At 41.3% G+C, this 22,905-nt stretch overlaps 1 protein-coding gene across 2 annotated transcripts in view; it reads right to left on the bottom strand.

The window, feature by feature from the left end:
• The window catches only part of GALNT18 (polypeptide N-acetylgalactosaminyltransferase 18), a 407,674-nt gene that overhangs the window by 175,829 nt on the left and 208,940 nt on the right, over positions 1-22,905 (bottom strand). For both annotated transcript variants that reach the window (XM_089521185.1, XM_089521184.1), the window contains exon 2: positions 18,708-18,900. In XM_089521185.1, coding sequence (XP_089377311.1) covers positions 18,708-18,900 — 193 coding nt within the window. The remainder of the gene's footprint in view (positions 1-18,707; positions 18,901-22,905) is intronic.

Consider the following 22,905-nt stretch of genomic DNA (forward strand, 5'->3'; position numbering starts at 1 on the left):
ATCCAAAGCCTCCCTGACAAAACCTCCCTGACACCATTGTCAGAGGGATGGACTAGATAATAATTAGATCCTTTCATTGCTGTTAAGATCCTTTAAGATTATTTTGTTGTTGTTGCTAAGTGATATCAAGTCATCTTCTTGCTGGTGATTCGTCCCATTCTCCATTTCTTGTACTTGCCCCCTTTAAATCTCAGTTTGTGCAAGGTCTTCCTCTGTGTCTGTCTTAGAAACTGTTTGCAACTGTGCTTTCAACACCTCCCCTTTAAGAAACATCTCTCTTTGACTATTTCTGGCCATGGGATTACATTCAGATTTCTCATAGTTTGATTTCATTCAAACTTTCAATTTCCTCTGTATTACAAAACCCATGAGGGTGTGATATCTCCCACCAAAGGTTCCCAAAATTTCCATTTTGTTGACCAATTGTTCCTCATGGGTAGGGGGATGCCATATCCTGCCTGGGGGCGGGACTTTCCCTTTTTTTGCCCCCTGGAACGGTCTTGTCCCGTTTTTTCCCTTCCCCTGGGTTTGCCCCAGGTTGAGTTGGTCCCTGCCGCCGCCGTTGTGGCTACTGCCGCAGCAGCAGCAGCTACAGCCACTCTGCAGCTATTGCTGCCGACTGCCAGTCTGCCACCAACGTGGCCACTCTTGCAGCCGCTCCTGCTGTGGCCTTTGCAGCCCTTGGGCGCTTCCATTTTGCACCCTGGGCTGCCCTGTGCGCTCTTGTGTGGGCGCACGCAGGGCTGAGCAGGGGCTCCTGCTCTTCAGGCTGGCTGGCCAATGGCTGGACAGCCTGCCTCTGCTGCAGGAGCCTATGAAAGCTAGCAGGGGGTGGGGCTGTTCCAGCTCCACTCTCCCATTGGCCAGCCAGCCTCAAGAGGAGGAGCTTCTCTTTCCTCCCTACGCGGGCCCAAGGCTGAGCAGCATGGAGAGGACTTTACCGGCAAGGTACTTCCTCTTCTTTTTTTGCCCCCCTTCTCTTGTTCTTTCTTTTCCTCCTCCTCCTCTACATTTCCCCCTCTTTCTCTTGTTTTTTCTCCTCCTCCTCCTATTCTTTTTCTTCTCCTCTTTCTCTTCCTCCTCCTCTTTTTATCTTTTTTCCTATTCTTCTTCTTTCTCCTCCTTTCCTTCTTTCTCCTTCCTTTCTTTTTTCTCCTCCTCCCCCCTTCCACCTCTGCTGCTGCTGCTGTTGTTGTGTGTGCCCAACTCCCTCCTTGGCCAGGCCTGCATTTCCCAACAAGAGGGAAACCAGGACTCATGGGGGCCATGTGTGTGTGTGTGGGGGGGGGGGGCTGAGAGGGAGGCACCAGGCAAAAGGGAGCCCAGGAGGGAGGAAAGGATGGGAGTGGCACCATCACGCTGCAACCACATTGGAGAAATAACCCAGTTTGGCTGGCAATGCTTTAACTCTTTTCTGACTCTTTTATAGCTCAAGGCTGTGGAATTCTGGGAGCTGGAGTGTGCTGTGGGGACCAGAACTCAAGCCCTTCATCACTTTTAACAGTGATAGTGATGATGATGAAGAGGGTGATAGTGATATTAGCCAGCTTCTGAGGCATGCGCTCACTGTTTGTTCATAAGCCTCTGAAATATGCATAAGGCAATGTTAAATAAAGCCATGTTCAATGCCCAAATATGTGTCCTGTGTGTTTTGGAATGGAGGGGGGTGGTTTGGGCAGAAAAGGAAGTACATTTCTGCCATCTTTCTAGGAATAATACCAGAATGTCCTCCATTTTGATCATGCCTAAGAAACATGCATTTATATTAACATATTTTTAAAAATCATCAAATTTTTTTCGCGTGTCCTCCATTTTGTAAAAGTGTGCCCTACATTTGAAAATGTTGTCCTACATTTGTCCCGGTTTGGAGGTCCTGACTTATGGCAACCCTACTCATGGGTAAAGATCAGGTCCAAGACAGTTAATCTTTTTGTCACTTCTTCCACTTTCCAGAAAATGAAAATTGTAGCAAGGCAGATGGAGAAGCTGCTGGACCTTATATTTTGGCAGAGTTTGACTATCAACAGAAATCAGGGTAATTGAAATTCCCTATAACAATTATTTCTCTCTTTTTTGAATGTTTGGTAATCTGTTCTATGAAGGCACTATCCAAGTTCTCCATCTGGCTTGGATGTCTGTATCAGATTCTCACAGTGATTTAATTTGTACACAAATGTTCTCCACATGCTTTGGATGCTCCAAGTCTTGCATCTCTTTGCAGCTGTGCATGGTCTTTACATATAATGCTAACCTTTATTCTTTAGTCTCTTCCTTTAGAATAGGTTAAGTGCTATATTCCAGTTATAGGTTTGAAGCCACCAGGTTTTATTAATTCCTATTAAATTATATTTGCCTTCCTGAGTTAAGAAATCAAGTTCATCTTGTTTATTTCCCAAATACATGCCTTGTGCATTAGACTAGAGAGATCCTAATGTCATTTCTTCCAGATGTTTCCTCACTGTTTTTCCCTGGTTTTCATACCATTGCCCCAATTTTCTATGCATCACCAATGCTGTATGTCTTCCTGTCCCTTGAAATACTGTTTCCCTCCCCGATAAGATCCCCTTCTCCCCATCCCTTCAAAACAATTAATCATCGTTATCAAATAACTAAATGATGCAATTATTTATATTTGTAACATGATCAGAATGCATAGCCACAGGAATTAATATAAAATGCATAAATGTGCTTGTCTACTAAGCACTGTTTAATCTTCCACTAATTTTTTATTAGGCCATTTGTAAATCATTTTAAGGAAAGGAAAAAAACAGCTTAAAGGTCAACTTTCAGAGATGATGAGGACAAAGGTTGTAGCTGATATATTTTTAAGTACATTTAATGTTTTAAATCCAACTAATTACATGAAAATTAGAAATACATAGTCACTAAAGCAGCAACTTCAAAGCCAATTATAGGTTTAAAAAAAATTCAAGATGGTTACAATACATAATTCAAACAAACAGCACACATATAAAATCTAAAATTCTTGCTGTAATTTAGCCAAAGGTATATCAGATACAAATGGTATATCTTTCTAATTTTAAGGGAAAAGAAAGTAACAAAACATATGAGAGTGACTCTGCCAATAAATATATTCCACTTCAGACTTTGAAAACAGTTTCGGGTGAACTCCTACATAGACTGAAGGTAACTCAACTTCCAGTCTTAAATGTGTAGCAGGAGTATCTTTTCTGTATGGATTGCACCTTCTCAGTCCCCAAACTGTGCATGAAAAGATATTGCAGGGCAGGGTGCCTCTTTGTTGGCCTCCATGAAAGGAGACCAAAGAACTTTTAACTTGGCCTAATTTGCCAAGTGATGTCGCACGATGAAGGCGATCGTGGGTGCTATTTAAACCTGCCACCTCCATCTCCAGTGAATTTCAGAGATTTTCAGTGATTTTGCAGAGCTTAGGATGGCTGAGTTTTTTCTTCAGATTTTGTTTATTGAGTTAATGTTTTATTTTCTAGTTGCAGGTTGGGACTGATTGCTTTGCAGCAGGCTGAGTGTATACCCAAATCAGGTAGTCACACATTATTTGTAGGTTGACTTTTAGTTTGGTCTCCAAATTCCATTTCTTGATTTGGGCAGATCTATTTTAACTAAGAATTTGCATTCTGTTTTGGGTTTGGAACACATTGTGAGGCAGAAAATTGCTAAAGAAATAACTGAAGGGAGGGTAGGCTGTGTGTTCCAATTTGAGATGCTCCTTATGCTCAATTTCAGGATATCCGCTATGGATGTAGCCCCTAAAAAGAACCCAGGAGAATATAGGCTCATTCACCACTGATCTTTTCCAAAGGGGGAATCAGTCAATGACACAGGAAAGGGCTGGTGCAGAGCTAGCCAAGTGCAACAGCAAATCTGCATTTTGCACCTCCCCTGTTCATTTTGAGTTGGTGGGTTTTTCATATGAGGAGTCGTTTTACAGTGCGCCCGCGCCATACGTGGGTGCGCCATACGCGGACTTGAGCATATGCGCTCAAGCCGTGGCGCGTGCGCGGGGCGGAAGAGGCGGCGCGTCCCATTCAATTGAATGGGTGCGCACGCCCGTTGCACCCCGCGCGCGCCCGCACCGCCACGCCGCCGTGCACGAGCCCCATTGTTTCCAATGGGGCTCAAGCATAGGCGGAATTCGCCTTACGCGGAGGGATCCAGAACGGATCCCCCGCGTAAGGCGAGGACGCACTGTACATGAATAGAGCCCTCCTGTTCTATTTCATGTATTGCTTTTCAGTCCTTTAGCCCATTTTTAGAATGGGCTTTAAAGGTTCATTCAAGGCAGTCTGGTGTTGTGTACTACTTGGATACTTTGTTGTTGTTGTTGTTGGGGCTGCAGGTTCAGGTCACTGTGCTTCACTTATGCAAGATTTTGTGCATTAACTAGTAATTTAAATGTCTCTTTGGCTCATGAAATAACCAAAGGCCCCAGCACTGGGCTGACTTTCTATGAAACAAAGATTCACACCATGGCCCAATATTGTAGACTGCCATTTGAAAAGTTGCAGGACTTAGGCGAGCATATGTTGGCATTTATAGAATGCAGAAAAGTAACAATAAAGGCATTTCAGAAGCTTATTGGGCATTTAAATTTTTGCCTGTATGGTTGTAGCTCTAGGTAGGGCTTTTCTGTGCCACTTATGTGATGATATTGCAGGGGTGAAGCACCATCATAGGCTTCGGTAGACAAAGGCATTTAATGGCTTGGTGGATATTCCTGGATTCTGTCAATGGTAGTTTGTTTTTGTTTTTGTAGAACAGAGTGTTTCCTCTGGGATGCATTGCAGATCCCATCTGATAAACTGGGTCAATTTACTTTGGAGTTTACTTTAGGGGCCCAGGGAATGAGCAGAAGCTGATTTATTGAAGAATTTAACTTTTTTGGGAGTTTTTTTCTTATTGTGGTTGCTGTGTGTATTTTGGAACAGGGGTTGGCTAATTCTTCTGTTCATTTCTGGTGTAATAATACAGTTGCCCCTCCTTAACCACAGATTTTTTATCTATGGATTCAAGCATCCATGACTTGAAAATATTTTTAAAAAGTATAAATTCCAAATAGCATATCTTGATTTTCCATTTTATATAAGGGATATTTATTTATTTGTTTGTTTGTTTGTTTGCAGTATTTATACCTGGCTCTTTAGCCCTAAAGGCTCTCAAAGCAGCTTACAGATAGTTATTCAGATGGTTCCCTGCCCTCAGACTTACAATCTCAATCATGATGTAAATCGTGCCCACCATTTCTAAAATCTGGAAAAACAAATGTATGTTGCATAATTTGTAGGAACTACTGAATATGAGGCTTTAAACATGAGTTTGATTGGTCTGAATTCACTTGATAATTATAAATAAGGTAACATAATTCATGTAATCTACTATACTAGGAAAAATCAGATTCTTTTTTTTAAAGCCTGAGATAGGCATTGCTCATGCACCCCAGAGTACAGTGTCTTGTTTGTTGTGGTTTGCCTGTTTCCTGCTGACAGTGCTGTTAACATTTCATACACATATGACCAGGTAGCTCCAAGCCCACAGGTTCAGAGGGCATGTTGAGTAGTTAAGAAAACTATTTGTAAAAGTTCCACATCCATCAAGCTTGCTCAAAGTTTTTTCCTCCTTCTTTCCTAGCATTGTCTTATACATACATGAACACACACACACACAAGCAGAAAGGAGAAAGTGGGGACATCATTTTGCTATGCCATTATATTTAATGGGACTTGAGCATCCACAGATTTTGTTATCCATGAAAGATCCTGGAACCAAACTCCAGAGGATAATAAGGACTGTATGTTATCAACCAAATATATTTCATGTCTGCTAGGGTTATGGGCTTAGGCATTTTGTTCTGCAATGTTTAAAGTACAAGGTGCTGTTCCTGGGCCTCTGTGTTGCTGGCAGAAACAATAAGACAGCTGATGCTCTTTCCTGTCAACAGATAAAGTGCTTCAGGGAACTGGTCCCCAAAATAGACATTGTTCTGGATCAACCGCCCATGTACCTGTGGAATCTTGGGAGAGGTTAAGTTATCCATGCCATAGGTTTGCCCTTAGCCCCTAGTATACAGGAATTTGAGAGGTTCAAGTCAGTTTCTGGGCTTCGATGTAAATTTTTTTTATATTTGCCCTCCCCCCGACCTCCATCTTGAGGGGAGAGAAGCAGGCAAGAAACAACAGGCCTCTGCCTGCCAAGTTGAAGAGCCCTCCCCCGACCTCCATCTTGAGGGGAGAGAAGCAGGCAAGAAACAACAGGCCTCTGCCTGCCAAGTTGAAGAGCCCTCCCCCGACCTCCATCTTGAGGGGAGAGAAGCAGAGGGGTTTTTTTTTTTTTTTTTGGTTACTTGCTTTGTTGTTGTATATGCATATGTATGCTGTAAACCGCTTTGATCGTAGGAAAAGCGGTATACAAATAAATCTTATTATTATTATTATTATTATTATTATTATTCTGGGAGTTTGGCCTTTTCTGGCTGACCATATCCTTCGGTTTTATGTTTATTTGAAAGAAAAGGCCCAGGCTCCACAATCTATATGGAATAAATTGTTGGTTTTGGTTTTTGAGGCTAAGGCTCAAGGTTGCCAGGACAACAGAGGTGATTTCAGGGTTTGGAAATCTCTGGAGGGGTGGTCTAGGAAGCCAAAAGACCATGCTTTTCTTCCTCATCCCAAAATCATATTCCAGCAGCCTGAGCTCTACAGAGCAGTAGGTGTTTGTTGATTGAGGAAGGTAATTTGAGTTTCCTGGGGGATTTGCAAACAGGGATGAAGGCACTTTTCACCAGCCTGGTGGGAGAAAGGGACTAAGCAGACACTTGTCTTTTGTCTGTGGCAGGTGGGGGGGGGGGGAAACATATTAGATCAGTGTATACTCTGGTACCCTATAGTGGTGGAATATTGGCCTCTGGAACTGCCTTCATTGGACACGTGACCAGAGTGTATGAGAAGAAGTCTGTCCTTGGGGCTGGTCTGGGGTTTAATCTCTCTTATAAAGTCATGGGGCTTAGAAGGGAGTCCTCCAGGCTTGGCGTTCCAAAGATGGCAGTTAGATATAACAACCAATCTTTTTGGATTGCCCCCAGGGTCTGGTATTTCACCTAAGGGATGGCTGGGGAAGTGTCACAGGTTGACATTTGGGCCTCAGCTGGACCCATACTAGTTTGGTCATCCCTTGTTTATATGTTTGCTTATTCACAGGCCTCAAACAGTTAAATAGATTATAGGTCAATAAAATGGCTCTTGTTTAATCCAACTAATCATGTCTGGTCTCATAATTTCATGATTGGTAAACAATGTAACACTCCATAATTTTCAAGGTCCTACTAATGTCAAACATCAACTTAGATGAATCATTGACTTGGGGAGGGGAATCAAATCTCTGTTGTACTCCCAGTAGCTTTTTGAATAGAAACATTTTACAAGACTTTGTTATTTTATGCCCTCATACTGTTTCTGATTTATGGCAGCCCTAAGATAAATCTATCACTGTTTTTTCTGGGGCCGAGAGTGTGTGACTCATCCAAAGTGACCCAGTGCATTTGCATGGCCAAGTGGGGGATCAAACTGATCTCCAGAGTAGCAGTCCAACACTCAAACTACTATATCACACTGACTCTATTTACAAGTCTACCAACTTTAAATATATATATCATTAATAAAAATATGATTTCACTTTTCAATCCTCATTTGACTAGTATTGGTCAATCCCAGCAAGGAGCTACCAAGAAGGGCTGGTTCAAACAGGAAGGTAGATTCATGCATCAAGGAGTAAGGAAACTTCAAAATAATGTCAGGAGAGACAGGTCTGACATTTCACTCCAACTATTAATCCAGTATCATTGCAAATGCAAGCAGTTTCTGAAGGGGAAAAAACTTTCCTGTCACAAAGCTCAATGGAAAGAGCTAGGTCTTTGTATAATTCAAAAATATAGTAGAAAATTTTGGGAATTAGTTTTCACTGGTACCCAGGCTTTCAATTTTTCCTTAGATGCTCACATTCCAGCAAAGCTATGGTACCAACATTTTTCGCCATACATGGCAGCACCATGAATACGACAACTTACGAATGATACCCACTTCCTGCTTTAGGCTCACTTCCAGTGTGGCCTGTTATATCAGTTTCTGAATGCAGGTAGCTCTAGGGAAAGCTATTATGGAGAATATGGTACCTCTTGATGTTTATAAATGCTGTTTGTTGGCTTTCTGTTCTAGTAAGGATTTTCACTGAAATCAATATCTGTGTTAATAATAATAAAACTTTTATTTCTACCAAGCTTTTTGTAAAAACAATCAAAGCGGCTTATAATGTTAAAAGAATACACCATATATACAAAATATCCCTCCCCTTAAAAAAGAATTAAACAGTTTAAGGTTAAAATTACATGAACAATTAAAACAAGAACGGTGGGCAGAGTCATCAGATATACGTGGGGGGTTGAAATAATAAAACTTTTATTTCTATCCCGCTTTTTGTAAAAACGAGTTGTCTTATTCTCAAGTCCAATTAAATATAATGGCAGAACAAAACGGTGCCCCTTATATAAAATGGAAAATCAAGGTTTGCTATTTGGAATGTATACTTTTTAAAAAATATTTTCAAGCCGTGGATGCTTGAATTCATGAATAAAAAATCCTTGGATAAAGAGGGCCGACTGTATCATAGCTGATTAAAACATTTAAAAGGATTCCATAAAATAGCAAGGGAACAATTGCTACTGGCTATTGAAGGAGGGACAGAAAGTTTGAAAGAAAGAAAGCTTGGTCTGAAGGTACAGAAATTGTCTGTCAGTAAAATATGATGCCAAGGAATGTTGTGCAGTTTGCCTCCCTTGTGCTTTAAAGAAAAGATTGGACAGAAATTGATTAGAAATGGGGTAAAATGTGAAAATTGGTCCAGAAAAAAGAAGTTTAAGCAAATATAGTTGGATGCTTTCCTTCCCAGTTTTAAAATCCCATGATTTCTGTAACCTTTTTGTGGGGACATGTTTAGCCTAGTCCACAGAATGCAGTTTCTTCATGTTAACAGGTCTACCATCATCCAGGTGAACACTCATTCCACATCATTTACACATACAACAGCTGTTTGGGTACTATGTGTATGTGCCTTCAAGTTGCCTGTCAATTTATGGCAATCTCACGAATGTCATAGGGTTTTCTTAGGCAAGGAATACTCAGAGGTGGTTTTGCCAGTTCCTTCCTCTGAAATATAACCTGTAGCAACTTGGTATTTTATGCCCTTATATTGTTTCTGATTTATGGCAACCTTAAGACAAATCTATCACTGTTCATCGGCAGTCATCCTCAGGGCTAACTCTGGATCAGGTGCCTTTAGAGTATTTAGGGTACTAATACAGGCTAAATGGATGCTAGCATGATTACAATAATGATACATGTATTTCTCCATATCCATCACTACTGAAAGATACAAATTACAGTCCACCTGCCCCAACCACAGACTTGCTATCTGTGGATTTGAACGTCCGTTGATGGCCCCGACCTATTGTCCCTAATGTGCAGCAGCCTGGCCATGCATATGGCATGCCACCATTAAAAAACACCGGATGTGGGGTCCAGCGATTTTTAGGCATCTATAGGGGGGGGGTCTGAAATGGAACCCCCGCAGATATGAATGGCCTACTGTACATTATCCACACATTAGTGTTTGGCCAGGAAAATCACTGGAGATCAAGTTGAACATGACAGATCCCATGTATTCAATTTACTGCTCACAGATGTGCATATAGAGGGTGGTCTGTAGAATCTGGAGGGGTCAAGAGGCTACACATTGCACACTTTTGCTTTTGGCAGTATTACCTGTACTTGAAATTTAATAATAATAATAATAATAATAATAAAATTTTTATTTATATACCGCCCTTCCACAGATCAGGGCGGTTTACAGCATTTTAAAAACAATACATTAAAACATCAATAACATTACAATAAAAACAGAAAAGCCCCGAGTTAGCCAATCCACTTGCCAGTGAAGAGGAAGGAGGTCCATAGGACATCTTAATCGGGGAATGCATTACCAAAAAGGAAGGTCTTCAAATCCCTTTTAAATTGGGCCAGGGAGGTGGCCGAGCGGAGCTCTATGGGCAGCGTGTTCCAAAGGGCCGGGGCGGCGATGGAAAATGTCTTCCTGGTAGTGGAGACAAGCCCAGCCCTGGAAACCCTAAGTAGTTGCTGCCCAGATGTTCTGAGGGTGCGGGACGGAATGTATGGGGAGAGGCGGTCCTTCAGGTATTCTGGGCCCAAGCCATTTAGGGCTTTATAGGTCATCACCAACACCTTATATTGCGCCCGGAAGCGAATCGGCAGCCAATGCAGATCTTTTAACACCGGTGTAATGTGGCTGGCCCTGGAAGTACCAGTGACCAGCCTGGCTGCCATGTTTTGCACCATTTGTAGCTTCCGGGTTTGGTATAAGGGTTGCCCCATGTAGAGTGCATTGCAGAAATCCAGTCTCGAGGTTACCAGAGCGTGTACCACAGTTTCAAGGTCCCTCTGGGCCAGGTATGGACGCAGCTGGCGAATAAGCCGAAGCTGATGACAGGTGCTCTTGACCGTCGCATTCACCTGAGCAGTCAGGTGAAGGGACAAGTCAAGAAGCACCCCCAGACTGCGCACGGAGTCCTTCACAGGGAGCGTGACCCTGTTCAGGACAGGTGGAACCACCGCCATTCCTGGACCAGGGGAACCTATCACAAGTACCTCCGTTTTCTCTGGATTCAGCTTGAGTCGGTTTTCCCTCATCCAGCCCATTACTGACTCCAGACAGGCCACGAGAGGAGAGACGCCATCCTCGGTCACTGCATCAGTCGGAGACATAGAGAAAATTATTTGGGTGTCATCAGCGTACTGATAACCCCGCGCCCCATGTCTCCGGATGATCTCTCCCAGCGGTTTCATGTAAATGTTAAATAGCATGGGAGACAGAATGGCTCCTTGAGAGACCCCAGTTTTAAGGGCCCTCTCATCGGAGCACACGTCTCCCAGCTGCACCATCTGGGACCTCCCGGAGAGGTAGGACCGGAACCACTGGAGCGCAGTGCCCCCGATTCCCACCTCTGCCAGGCGCCCCAGAAGGATACCATGGTCTATGGTATCGAAAGCCGCTGAGATGTCCAAGAGCACCAACAGGGACACGCTTCCCCTGTCGATGCCCAGACGGAATTTAATGCAGAGAGAGAAAGTAAACCAGAGAAGAAGCAGAAAGCCAATTCAGAAGAATCCTGGCAACACACCCCAAGATTAAGTAGCTGTAAATGTTATGTTCAAAGGAGTGTTTTCTTGGCAAGATTTGTTCAGAGAGGGTTTGCTATTGTACTCCTTTGAGGCTGAGAGAGTATGAATTGCCCAAGGTCACCTAAGGGATTTCCATGACTGTGTGGAGATCCAAAAGCTGATCTCTAGAGTCTTAGTCCAGTGTTCAAACAACAACACCACATTGGCTCAACACCGTCACTTTTTTCATTGTACCTTCAAGTTCTTTTCAAGTTATTGTGATCCTAAGGTGAAACTATCATGGGGTTTTGTTGGCAAAACCTCTTCACAGGAGGTTTGCCATTGCCATCCCCTGAAGCTGAAAGAGTGTGTCTTGCTCAAGGTCACCCAGTGGGTTTCATGGCTCAGCATGGATTTGAACCCTGGTCTCTAGAGTCACAGTCTAACACTCAAACTGTTATGACATACTGGGTCTGTCACTATCACATACTTATGCAGATGTGGGAGATATATGACTGGTGTTAAATCTGCTTTATTGCACTTGTGATTTTTAGCAAATATGAAAGGCCCTAAAACAAATTTAACTTCATTTGCAACATTTATTAAGATTAACTAACACAACAGATATGGTCTTTTGGTGCAGATTTTTGGTACATACAGACAAGCCACAGCCTCTTTGAGTTACTGTAGCCAAAGAAGTACATACATACAAGTCCTAGAGGAGAAGAGAAACTATTTTAGCATTCCTCACTTTGCCTTTTACATGCCAATTTTGTATTTCATTTTCAATGCAAAGGTAAACATTATTGACAGCCAAGTTTTTCCAACTGAACAATTTGTTATTTACTGGTCTTTTTATTCCATACATCCTCAATGGGAATCTACCCTATACATCTTTCTCTTTTCTCTATTCCCTTCACCCATTTCCACCATCTTTCCATTAGCACTGAATGTTATCTCTGTCTCACAGACATACTTCGGGGAACCGGACCAGGGAACAAAAAGTTTGTATCCAGTCGAAGTGAGAATAATTGAGCATCTGGTCCAATGTAGATTCTGAGTTTCCCTTATTAAACTCGTGCTTAGCAACATTTTCTTCAGGATGGAGATGAGCTGACCTGGTTTCCTACACAATGTGCTCCCCAAAAGGAGCTAAAAAACTTAAAAGTGGTACATAGAGCCAAGCTGATGTCCCATTTCATAAACAGAAATAGGTTGATACTATTATTCAATATTGTGAGGCTAGTGCTTAGTCAGTGGCATTCTTTATTCAGTGAGTACAGTCCTGTGCCAGATAATAGATGGGAATTGTAGAGTTAGGACAGTAAACAGTTCACCAGTCTGCTGCAAGGAAACAAGTCTAAGAGACATGCTGAAAGAGAAAACCATAAATATCTTTCTTTCTTGAACACTGTGAAATATTAGAGTTGAAACAGACCAATGATCACCCCATGAGCAGCCAGGGACCACGGCAACTGGATGGCCTGCTCTGAAAGTGGACTGCTGCCACAGTCCCAAACAGGCCATTGTCAAGGAGGATTTTTGTCAGTAGTTTTGCCAGCGATCAACTTAGACAGCCTCAGATCTCAGATCATGTCTGCATGCCATGCCCCCAAGGCAGCCAGAAGCTGCTCCTTTTGGTATGTTTTGGGGCTGTGTTTACATAAAGGCTAAATTCAAATATCATAGTAAACTATGGTTTATCATGAGGGGAAGGACCCAAGATTCACCTGTGGTCTCACACTCTCCCCCAATTCCTTCTCCTTCACCACTGCAGCTATGGATAGGAGAACAGTTCGATTCTATCAACACAATCTGGACCAAAATCTACCATTTTTGGTTTAATCTTTATTTAATCAATTTTAATACCTCATATACAGAATATTATATTTAATCATTTCATAATAAAACATTCATATTCTCACAATGTCATATTCATTTCGTGGTGGCATGGTGGTTAAATGCTGGTACTGCAGCCACAGGGTTGTGAGTTCAATCTTAGGGGCTCCAAGTTTGACTCAGCCTTTCATCCTTTTGTAGGTTGGGAAAATGAGTACCCAGTTGTTGGGGGCAATTAGCTTATAGACTGTAACCTACTTAGAGTGTTTAGTTCACTGATATGTGGTATAGAAATGTATATGCTATGGCTCTTGCTAGTTTGTGTGAGAAACATTTAGGTATGAAATCCCTTAAAGGTTAATGCAGCCACAAAATTATTTGAACTAAGAAAAACTAGAGCTAGTCAGCATGATGTAGTGGTTGTAGTGTCAGACTAGCATTCTGGGAGACCATGGTTGGAAACCCTGCTCAGCCACGGAAACCCACTGGGTGACCTGGGACAAGGCACACTCTCTCAGCTTCAAAGGCATGCAATGACAAAACATCTGAAGATATCTTTCTAAGAAATTCATGTAATAGCTTCACCTTAGTGCTGCTGTAAGCGAGAAATGACTTGAAACAACACAACAACAACAACAACAACAACAACAACAACAACAAGGAAAACTAGAAGGACTGAACATACAACACCAATCTTGTGCTATATTAATTATTACACTAGTATTCATTATTAATATGATTCCAAAGCAAACTGAAAGTGCTGGTGTTAACCTTTAAAGCCTTAAGCAACCTGAGACTGGGCTATTTTGGGTTATTTAAGGGTCTCATTCACCCATGTTACCCTGGTGCAGGTTGTTATGTAGGACCTGCTTATGTGTTTTATGGTAAGATTGGGAAGTTTGGTAAACACAAGGCAAGATCATCTTAGTGGTAGTTCCACAGCCTTTGACTTCCACTTGTCCCCTTTAGTACAGGGCTGTAAAATTGTCTTGGAAATATATCACTTCACTGTTGCCTTTCTTAAAAGTGAATGGCTTGTGTGTTTCAAATCAGATTTTTTCCCAGTGTTGCTGGGGATCCTTTCTAGTACAGTTAATGTATCTTATCTATTTTGTGTATGTCACCTTTATGATGTTTTACCACTAAACAGTGGCTAATGGTGTTGCTCTTCTTCCTCATCCTCATCCATATAATATAAAATAAAACCGATTATTATTATATGCAGTGTAATACTTAAGCAAAATGGGATTATCAAAGACATGGGAAGTCTTTAAATAAACAGTACTGAGCACTTGTGATCTCAGTCAAGCCAGAATTCGAAAATGCAGAATAATACAAAATCCAAAATTGTCCACATGAGTGGCTGAAATGATAATAATAATAATAATAATAATAGTAATAATAATAATAATAATTTATATACTGCCTTTCCAAGAAGATCAAAGCGGTTTACAACATTACAATTACAAAATTACAAAACACATAGAATGCATAAAAAATTAAGTGAACAAAATCTATAAACAGATACAATAACAATCAAAGAAAATAAAAACATTACAATCTAATGAAATTAATAATTAATCCCATTCCCAATTCCTCAACACAGGTTCAAATGGCAAAAAATAAAATAAAAATACATAGTAATTATGACAACAATAAAGTTAACAAAGCAAAATACAAACAAGTAATAAGTAAAAACAAGTGAAAAGAAAATAATCCCCTTTCTCAACCTCCCATATCTCAGTCCTAAAATCCAATATAAACTATATAAAAGAGGGGGGGGGAAAAAAGGGGGGGGAGGAGACAAGACTCCTCCTTAAGTCCAGGAGCTGAGGCATGGGTAAAGCCCAGGTGGAAGGAGGGCAGCAAACACTCCCTCAGCCCAGCATTCACTGGCAGATGGTGAAGAGGAGGGAAGGAGGGTCAGTCTTCCTCCCTAAGTCCAGGGGCTATGGCATGGGTGGAGCCCAGGTTCAATGTACACAAACTATGTTTGAAGTACAAACTTATTTAAAATATTGTGTATAAAGTTACCTTCAGACTATGTGTATATGATGTATATGAAACATAAATGATTTTTTTTCCATTTAGACCTGGGTCCCATCTGCAAGATATCTCATTGTACACAGTGCACCCAAGTTATACACTGAAAGCCACGAGGGAGCGCGCGGGGTGGCACGTCCCATTTAGTTGAATGGGGTGCGTGCCCCAGGCGCATGCGCCTCATGCACTAGCCCCATTACTTTCAATGGGGCTCGAGCATATGCATTTTTTTAGATGGGGGGGTTCGGAACGGATCCCCCACGTAAAAAAAAAAAAGGTGCACTGTATATGCAACTATTCCAAAATCCAAAAAACTTTGAAATCCAAAACACTTCTGGTCCCAAGCATTTCAAATTAGGGAAACTCAACCTGTATTTGGAAACTGGATAGATTACCCTTCCTATGGTACATGGTTTTCTTTACAGAATCTTCTGATTATTTAACTGAAGCCTACATTTTCAGTTATAGCCAAAATAATCACTGTGATTTTTTTTAAAACAAATCTCAGTTGTAATATCCTCTTCTAGCTACAGTAAGGTTCATTTTTTCCTTTCTCTCTCTTTTAAATTTTTTACCCTTATATACATAAAATAATAACATGAAATCCTTGGGGAGCATATTTTATATGGAAAATAAGAGTAGACAGATATGCATTGAAGCAGAAATGACCCCATTGAAGGCCCCCCCACCATAATTTACAATTTAAAAGGCTAATTATAATTACGCTGTTAAATAGATTCCAACTAGAATGAGGATGTAATAGAAGATGGCTTCAAATACTCTGTCACACAGTGTGTGTATACATTGCACACAGACTGAATGTTGTGCTTTATTTTGAAGGTGTTCTTTGAGAGCCAACATACAATTCACCAAGCATGGCTGTTGAATAGTTCAGCTACTTTTGATCCATGAGGCTCCCATTTGATGGACTGAATGCTATGATGATCACTTTTACAATGAGGATCTTTTTTTTAAAAAATGTGATGAATCATTGTGATAATCATTGAAACAATCACTTTAACAATGAAGTTAAGGGAAGAAAAATTGTGTTGTTGTATTATAAAAATTGAGGTGTACCTAAGTTCACCTCAAACTTATATATGAAACAGATATGAAAAACAAGGGTCCTAGAGCCCAACAAAATAAAATGTTTTGATATCAGTAATGTTTAGAGTTCAACATGACCTGGGTACAGGAGAGTAGAAAGGAACATCTCTACTAACCCTGTAAACTGCCATCAAAAGGGGAAGCTTTTTTGCATAGGTGAAAGGGGGCAGGCACACCTTATCTTCAGCTGAAATTCAATATCTAAGGTACACCCTAATGTGGGAGGATGAACAAGCCATGTGTCAATATGACCCCTGACTGTGACCCATTCCAACATTGTTCAGGATTTTTTATTGGGAAAAAAAAATCCAGATTTTAAATCAAGATTTAAAGTAGGCTTGGTTTACACACTTAGTTGGTATTAAACATAGTTTGTCTATAAATTTGAATCAGTCAAAAGCAGTGGAAGAAGCAAAAAGGGGATCAGCTATTTTGAATCTGATCCTAACCAACAGAGATGACCTAGTTAATTGAGTGCAAGTGGTGGGATCCTTAGGTGGGAGTGACCATATAATCCTGGAGTTTCTTATACAATGGAAAGGAGAAGCCAGGAACAGTCAGAAATGCATTCTAAACTTTAAGAGAGTGAATTTCAGTAAACTTAGAGAAATACTGGGGGTGATCCCATGGTCAGGAATACTAAAAGAGAAGGGAGTTCGAGATGGATGGGAGTTTCTCAAGGGGGAGTTACTGAAGGCACAATTTTAGACAGTTCCAATGAGGAAGAAAAATGGGAGATGTCTCAAGAAACCAGGATGGATGACTAAGGAACTTGCAACTGAGCTCAGTTTTAAATGGAACATGTATAAGAAATGGAAAAACGGGAAAATCACCAAAGAGGAATTCAAACAAATAGCTATCCTGTGTAGGGGTAAAGTCAGTAAACCTAAAGCACAGACTGAACTCAGGCTTGTTAGAGAGGTTAAGAACAATAAAAAGGGCTTTTTGGATATGTCCACAGCAAAAGGAAGAAGAAGGAAATGGTAGGGCCACTTCCTAGTGCAAAAAGAAGCAGCAGGAAGTGGGAATTCTGTTAGGGACCAGGAAAAAGGCGCCTTTGCCACAGCAGTGGTGAGTTTTCTGCATTTTTGGCTGCATGTGGAGTCTAAACAGTGCACCGGTGAAACGCTGCCCGCCATCTGGTTGGGCATGCGGTGTGACACTGGCTTGGGATGGAGTTCCCCCAAGCCGCTGGGAAGCCAGCTCTTTTTGCCAGTGTGTTTAGCCCCTTAGTGATGGGGTAGCAGTTCCCATTTACACATAGGTCCAGAGAGGACTGCTTCAAAAGAGGGTGCACTACAACCTCATTGAAAACAGCAGCACTTCCTTTACTATCCCTTGGATCCGCCCAATCAATCCACCTCTGCTTATCAGCCAAAATGGGCAAGGGTCAAGCTTATATATGGTGGAAAGACTAATTTAACTGTCTTGTCCACACAGTCAGGCTACAGTAACTGACACAGATTCCTGAAAGCCTGACCAGATGGAGCACTAGGCACCTCTCCAGACTCTTCAGTAAGTGTGGATATAAGCAACTTTTTCCTCAAACTGCCTTGTCAATTTGTCCCAGCAGGTTGCTGAGGGTTCTGCATCTGTTCTTCCTGGGCCTGATCCCAATAGGCTCCTTGCCTATCCACATTGGGTATGAAATATGATGATCATATCTTCAACTTGAGTCTTAGTTGATGAGGACTACCCACTGCATGTTATGTGAGTCCTAAAAACTTTACCTAGTATTGGCACTCTACTATCTTTTTACTATTCATTCTTTTCAAAATGTCAGAATAAAAAATGTTTGAATAGAATACGGAATAGAATACAGAAACCTGATGCTAAAAAAAATTGTAAATAAATTAGAAATCCAGGTTAGGATTTCTAGCTGCATATATTTTCCATTTGGAGTGTCCTTAAAACAAAGTTACACGTAATGCACATTTTTTTACATGAAATGTCATCCATTCTACTATGGACAATTACTGAAGTTACAATTTAGAAGATTGTGAACACGATTAAGGTAAAGATTGTTGTTGTTGAGACTGGGACTCGAGGTGATTTACAAAAATTAAAATATATACAAATACAGCCAAAATTTTCCTAAAGAACATGGTGCTGTAAACATCCATGATGGAGGGGTAGTGAACATGCTCCAATTTTAAGGTCCCAAACACGCTGCAGAAATAATCCAGTTTGAGACCGTGTTAATTGCCCTGGCTCAGTGCTAGGGAATTGTAATTTATTGCAGCACCAGAGCTCTCTGATAGAGAAGGCTAACTACAGTTCCCAGAACTACCTACCATTGAGCCAGGGCTGTTAAAGTAGTCTCAAAATGGATTATTTCTGGAGTTTGTTATTGGCTTAAGTCCTTACTTTAAAACAACTATCTAAGGATCTGAATCTATTTAAAGTTTGGAACAAAACCCAGATTGAATTCATGAACCTAGTGACATGGAAGCCAACATACAACACTGATTCAGCCTAGTGGAAGGTCAACCTTACCCATTCGGTCTAAAGTCAGGCAATGGTCTATCCATGGGAAGACGATCACTCAGGTATGCATTGTAGCCATAGTACTGGAACTGTTTAAGGGCAACACGTCTGTTCTCAGGGCTAAGGTCCTGGCCCCAGTGAGCAAAAAGGGAAGAGTCAGTGAAAGCCTCATCTGGGTTTTCTTCTGGTTTCAGTGGTGCTTCTGTAAAAGAAGAAAATAAATAAATATTACAACTAGAACTTTTATTTATCCAAAGATATAGCCATGTTAGTCTGTAGAATCAGTATGTAGAGAGATCTTGTAGCACCTTTAAGACTAATAAAGAAATTGGCAGCATGAGCTTTCGTAGACTTCCCCAGATGCATATAGTGGAGTGGAAAGTAGGGACAGACATGTATATATCACTAGTATGTGAGAATGTTAATTCAAACTCAAAATCATTTGTGTTTTATTTATCCTGGTAGTAATTCTAAAATCACAGAGCTGAAAGAGACTACAAGGACCACCTAGTCCAGTCTCCTGCCACACAGGAATATGCAATCAAAGCAACCTGAATAGATGGCCATCCAACCACTGTTTAAAAACCTCCAGAGGAAACTCTGCTACACCCAAAGGCAGCATATCCCACCGTCAAACAGCTCTTACTGTCAGGAAGTTCTTCCAAATGTTTAGGTGCAATCTCTGTTCCTGTAGTTTGAATCCATTACTTTGTGTCCTAGTCTCTGGAACAGCAGAAAACAAACTCGTTCCATCCTCAATATGACATCCCTTCAAATATTTAAACTGGGCTACCATATCACCTCTTAACCTTCCCTGCCACAGGCTAAACATATCCAGAAATGATGTGGTTCTCTTTCTCTCTTGCCTGTAGAGAACAGCCTATCTACAGCAGCACAAGAGGCCATGTTTAGGATATAGCATCAATAGTAACGAAAGTGAAGAAGGAGCTCCCATTAAGAGTTTTTGAAGAACAGTGAGTGAGGAGTTGTCTTTCCTGAGTTAGGAGGCAAGATACCATAATTATGTATGCTTCTGTTTTCTGCAAAAGAGTCACTCAAATGGCTGGAGTATTCAAAACAACAGCAACAACAACAACACGTTTTTGAAATGCAAAAAGTACTAACCGTGTGACAGGTCATGAATAATCTATGACATTATTCAAGTGCAATACTTTTACTGTGACTTCACATATCAGTAGTTGAGCTTTTCCTTTTAATTTATTACAAAAACCTTCAAGATCCTGAATAATATTTGACATAATATAACATAGGCCCTTTCCAGAAGGGCCTTTTAGTACGTATTCTGTATGTACTAGGGTTTCTCGGGGGTGTCTCTTTCAGACGCCCCCAACCCTAGTGCGTACACAGTATGTATAAAATGGCAGCGCCCATTCTACATGGGTGCCGCCATTACAACGTCATGACCGCGCTGCCTTCAAACAGGGCGGTGCGGATGTGACGTCCTGGCGCCACGAAAGGGCGCCCGTGGTGCCCTTTCTGCAGCGCAGGAAGGAGCTCCAAAACGGAGCTCCTTCCTGGGTTTGTGGCGCTGGCGCAGCCTTTACACAGCTGCGCCAGCATCACAAAAGATAAAGGGGCCGAGTGGCCCCTTTCTCCTTTCCCTGCCTCTGTTGAGGTGTCCTTGGGGCTTGAAGCCCCAAGGACACCCCTTTCCAGGCCGTGGGAAGCGGCCTTTTGCCGCTTCCTGCGGCCTGGAAAAGTGGCGGATTGGGGCCTCAGGGTTGCCACTGTGGCAGCTGAGGCCCCGATCCGTCAGGGAAAGGGGCGGGAACAGGCTGCCCCAAATGGGTGGTCTGTAACGCACCATAATTTGCTATTCTGCAAACAGGAGATGCCAGTATATAATACAAAGTAAAATAAAAATACGAAATACACACTCTTAATTAAAAGGAATATAATTGCTTTTACAAAGCAACTCACGGTGGCACAATTAAACATGGTATTGTTTCCTGGAAAATCTGATCATGTAGATTAAGATAAACTATTTGTGGCATCATTTCTTGGTAATGAGCTCTCTTATAACCTATTTTATCTTCTCCCAAGTCTGTACAGAGGAGAAATTTAGATATGCCTCTATTTGATACTGAAATCATCTTGGTTACCTTGGGGACATAACCTACTCTGAGAGACAGATGGAGGACATTTCCTTCCCCTAAACCTCCCTGGTGATTTCAACACTGCTGACAGACACTGATGTCCCTTCAGATTTAGTTTCAGAGGAACTTCAGGAAACCAAAATATCTTTTTTTTTTTTGGGGGGGGGGGCATCCTACAGAGGTACATGTCCTATTCTAAAAAGTATAATCAGAAGCCAATGAACATAGAGTCAATTGGTGAAAGAAAAAGGGAATGGAGGAAGCAGGGAACACAGCTGGTAGGATGTAAGTGGCTAATAAAGTAAAGGTTGTAGCTGCATTTTGCAACAATCACAGATACTGTAAGCACTACTGGTCTGTAGCCTATAAGAAAAATAGGCAAAAGAAACGCAGGGTACAATGGAAATAAAAGTTTAGAAGGTGAACAGGAGTATCTTTTCTTCCATTTTTTGCAACATTTCTAATCTTCCTTTTCTTCTAAGCAAAGAAGGAAAATGCATGTAAGAGATAAATGTATAAAATGGGTAGACAGAACTACTTCCTTTTCTGGGTAAACTACTGCCTAATTACATTGATCAGAATTCTGTTAGGGACATCTTCACAGTTAAGTTTCCCTTAGGCATGCAGATGTCCTTTTTTGGGCACTGCAGGGACTGCTATTCCCTTCCTCTCACCACAGTATCTAGTGGGTCTCCCTCCACCCTGGAAACTGATCCACATGGTCATTCCATTGCAAAGAGCAGATAGGACTGGAGAAATGCTTGGCTAAATCCCCACAGCCTGAGAGAAAATGACATCAGCACTGAAACTCATGGAGGACGCTGGTGGATTTCAGTGCTAACATCATTATTTCACATCTGGTTATGGGACATAACCATACACTTCTCAAAGCTGGTCTGCTCGCTATGAAGCATGGGATGGCTCTGTGGGGTGACCTCAGTGGTTTATCAGTAAGTTGAAGGAAGGGAGGGTAGAATTTATAAACATGTCTATATTTATGTTACATTGGTAGGATATAAAATTAAGGCCATGAGAGAAATTATTTCTATCAGTTTATACATTGAATACAGTGAAGAACCCCAGGACTTTGACACAGTCAGGACTGGGATGAGTCTCACCAATATACAGTAACAGTAACCATTCAAAACCACAGCATTTTTTCTCCTTTTTTCAGTTCTTATATCACAATTATTTTCAAAATGTCTGATATGGGATCATTTTCCCCTCTTCCACCCATTAGTTACTATTATTTCTTTCTTTCCAAGAAAGTTGTCATGGACTGACAGCTAGTTCATAGACTAACGCTGGGACCACCACTTTGTCTTGCACTGTTACACAGTATGAAACATTTCAAAAAAATAATAATAGCCCTGGTAATGCAAAATCTAAGGGAAATAGAATTCATTTATCTCCATATTGGAGACTGAAAGGGCCTATGGCTTTTGAAAGCTATGCAAAGTAATTCTCACTGAATAATATTGCAGGTGAATTTCTGTGAGGTTTTTAACTACCCAGATTGCACTCTGGGAGTTCACTGGGGCATGGATTGAAGCTGGGTCACATACAACAATTGTGCAGTGTTCATCTGTTGCTTGTATCTTCTCCATGGAGTTTATCACATGGAGTTTATCCCATGCAAAAAAGGGATTTAAATCAGGAAAATCCTGCAACAGTGGGATCTTTTTCAGACGATGTCAGTGGGCATCCTGGACAGAAAGTGGAAAATCCGGCAAAAGCAGGATCGTCTTCAGATGATGTCGGGGGCATTGAGCATTAATCCAAAATTAACCCACACAGAAAGTGGATAAAATTGGCTGCCTTTTACTTTCAGTATTTTCCCAAACTGTTTTGGTGATTTTCCCAAAAGTAAAAAGCGGTCAATTTTGTCCAATTTCTGTGAGGGTTAATTTGGGATTAATGCTCAATGCCCCCGATGTGTCTGAAAACTATTCCACTTTTGTGGGATTTTTCCAGGACTTAAACGCCTTTTCTGCGTGTGATTTGGGCACTTAGCCTCATATGTGATAAACTCCCATGTTTCAGATTGGGCTGAAAGATTGATGTACAACTTTGCAGTATATTTTGCTATG

The sequence above is a fragment of the Sceloporus occidentalis genome, unplaced genomic scaffold (assembly GCF_023333645.1).
Source record: "Sceloporus occidentalis isolate IW3139 unplaced genomic scaffold, rSceOcc1.0.p SCAF_4, whole genome shotgun sequence".
Lineage (NCBI taxonomy): Eukaryota > Metazoa > Chordata > Lepidosauria > Squamata > Phrynosomatidae > Sceloporus > Sceloporus occidentalis.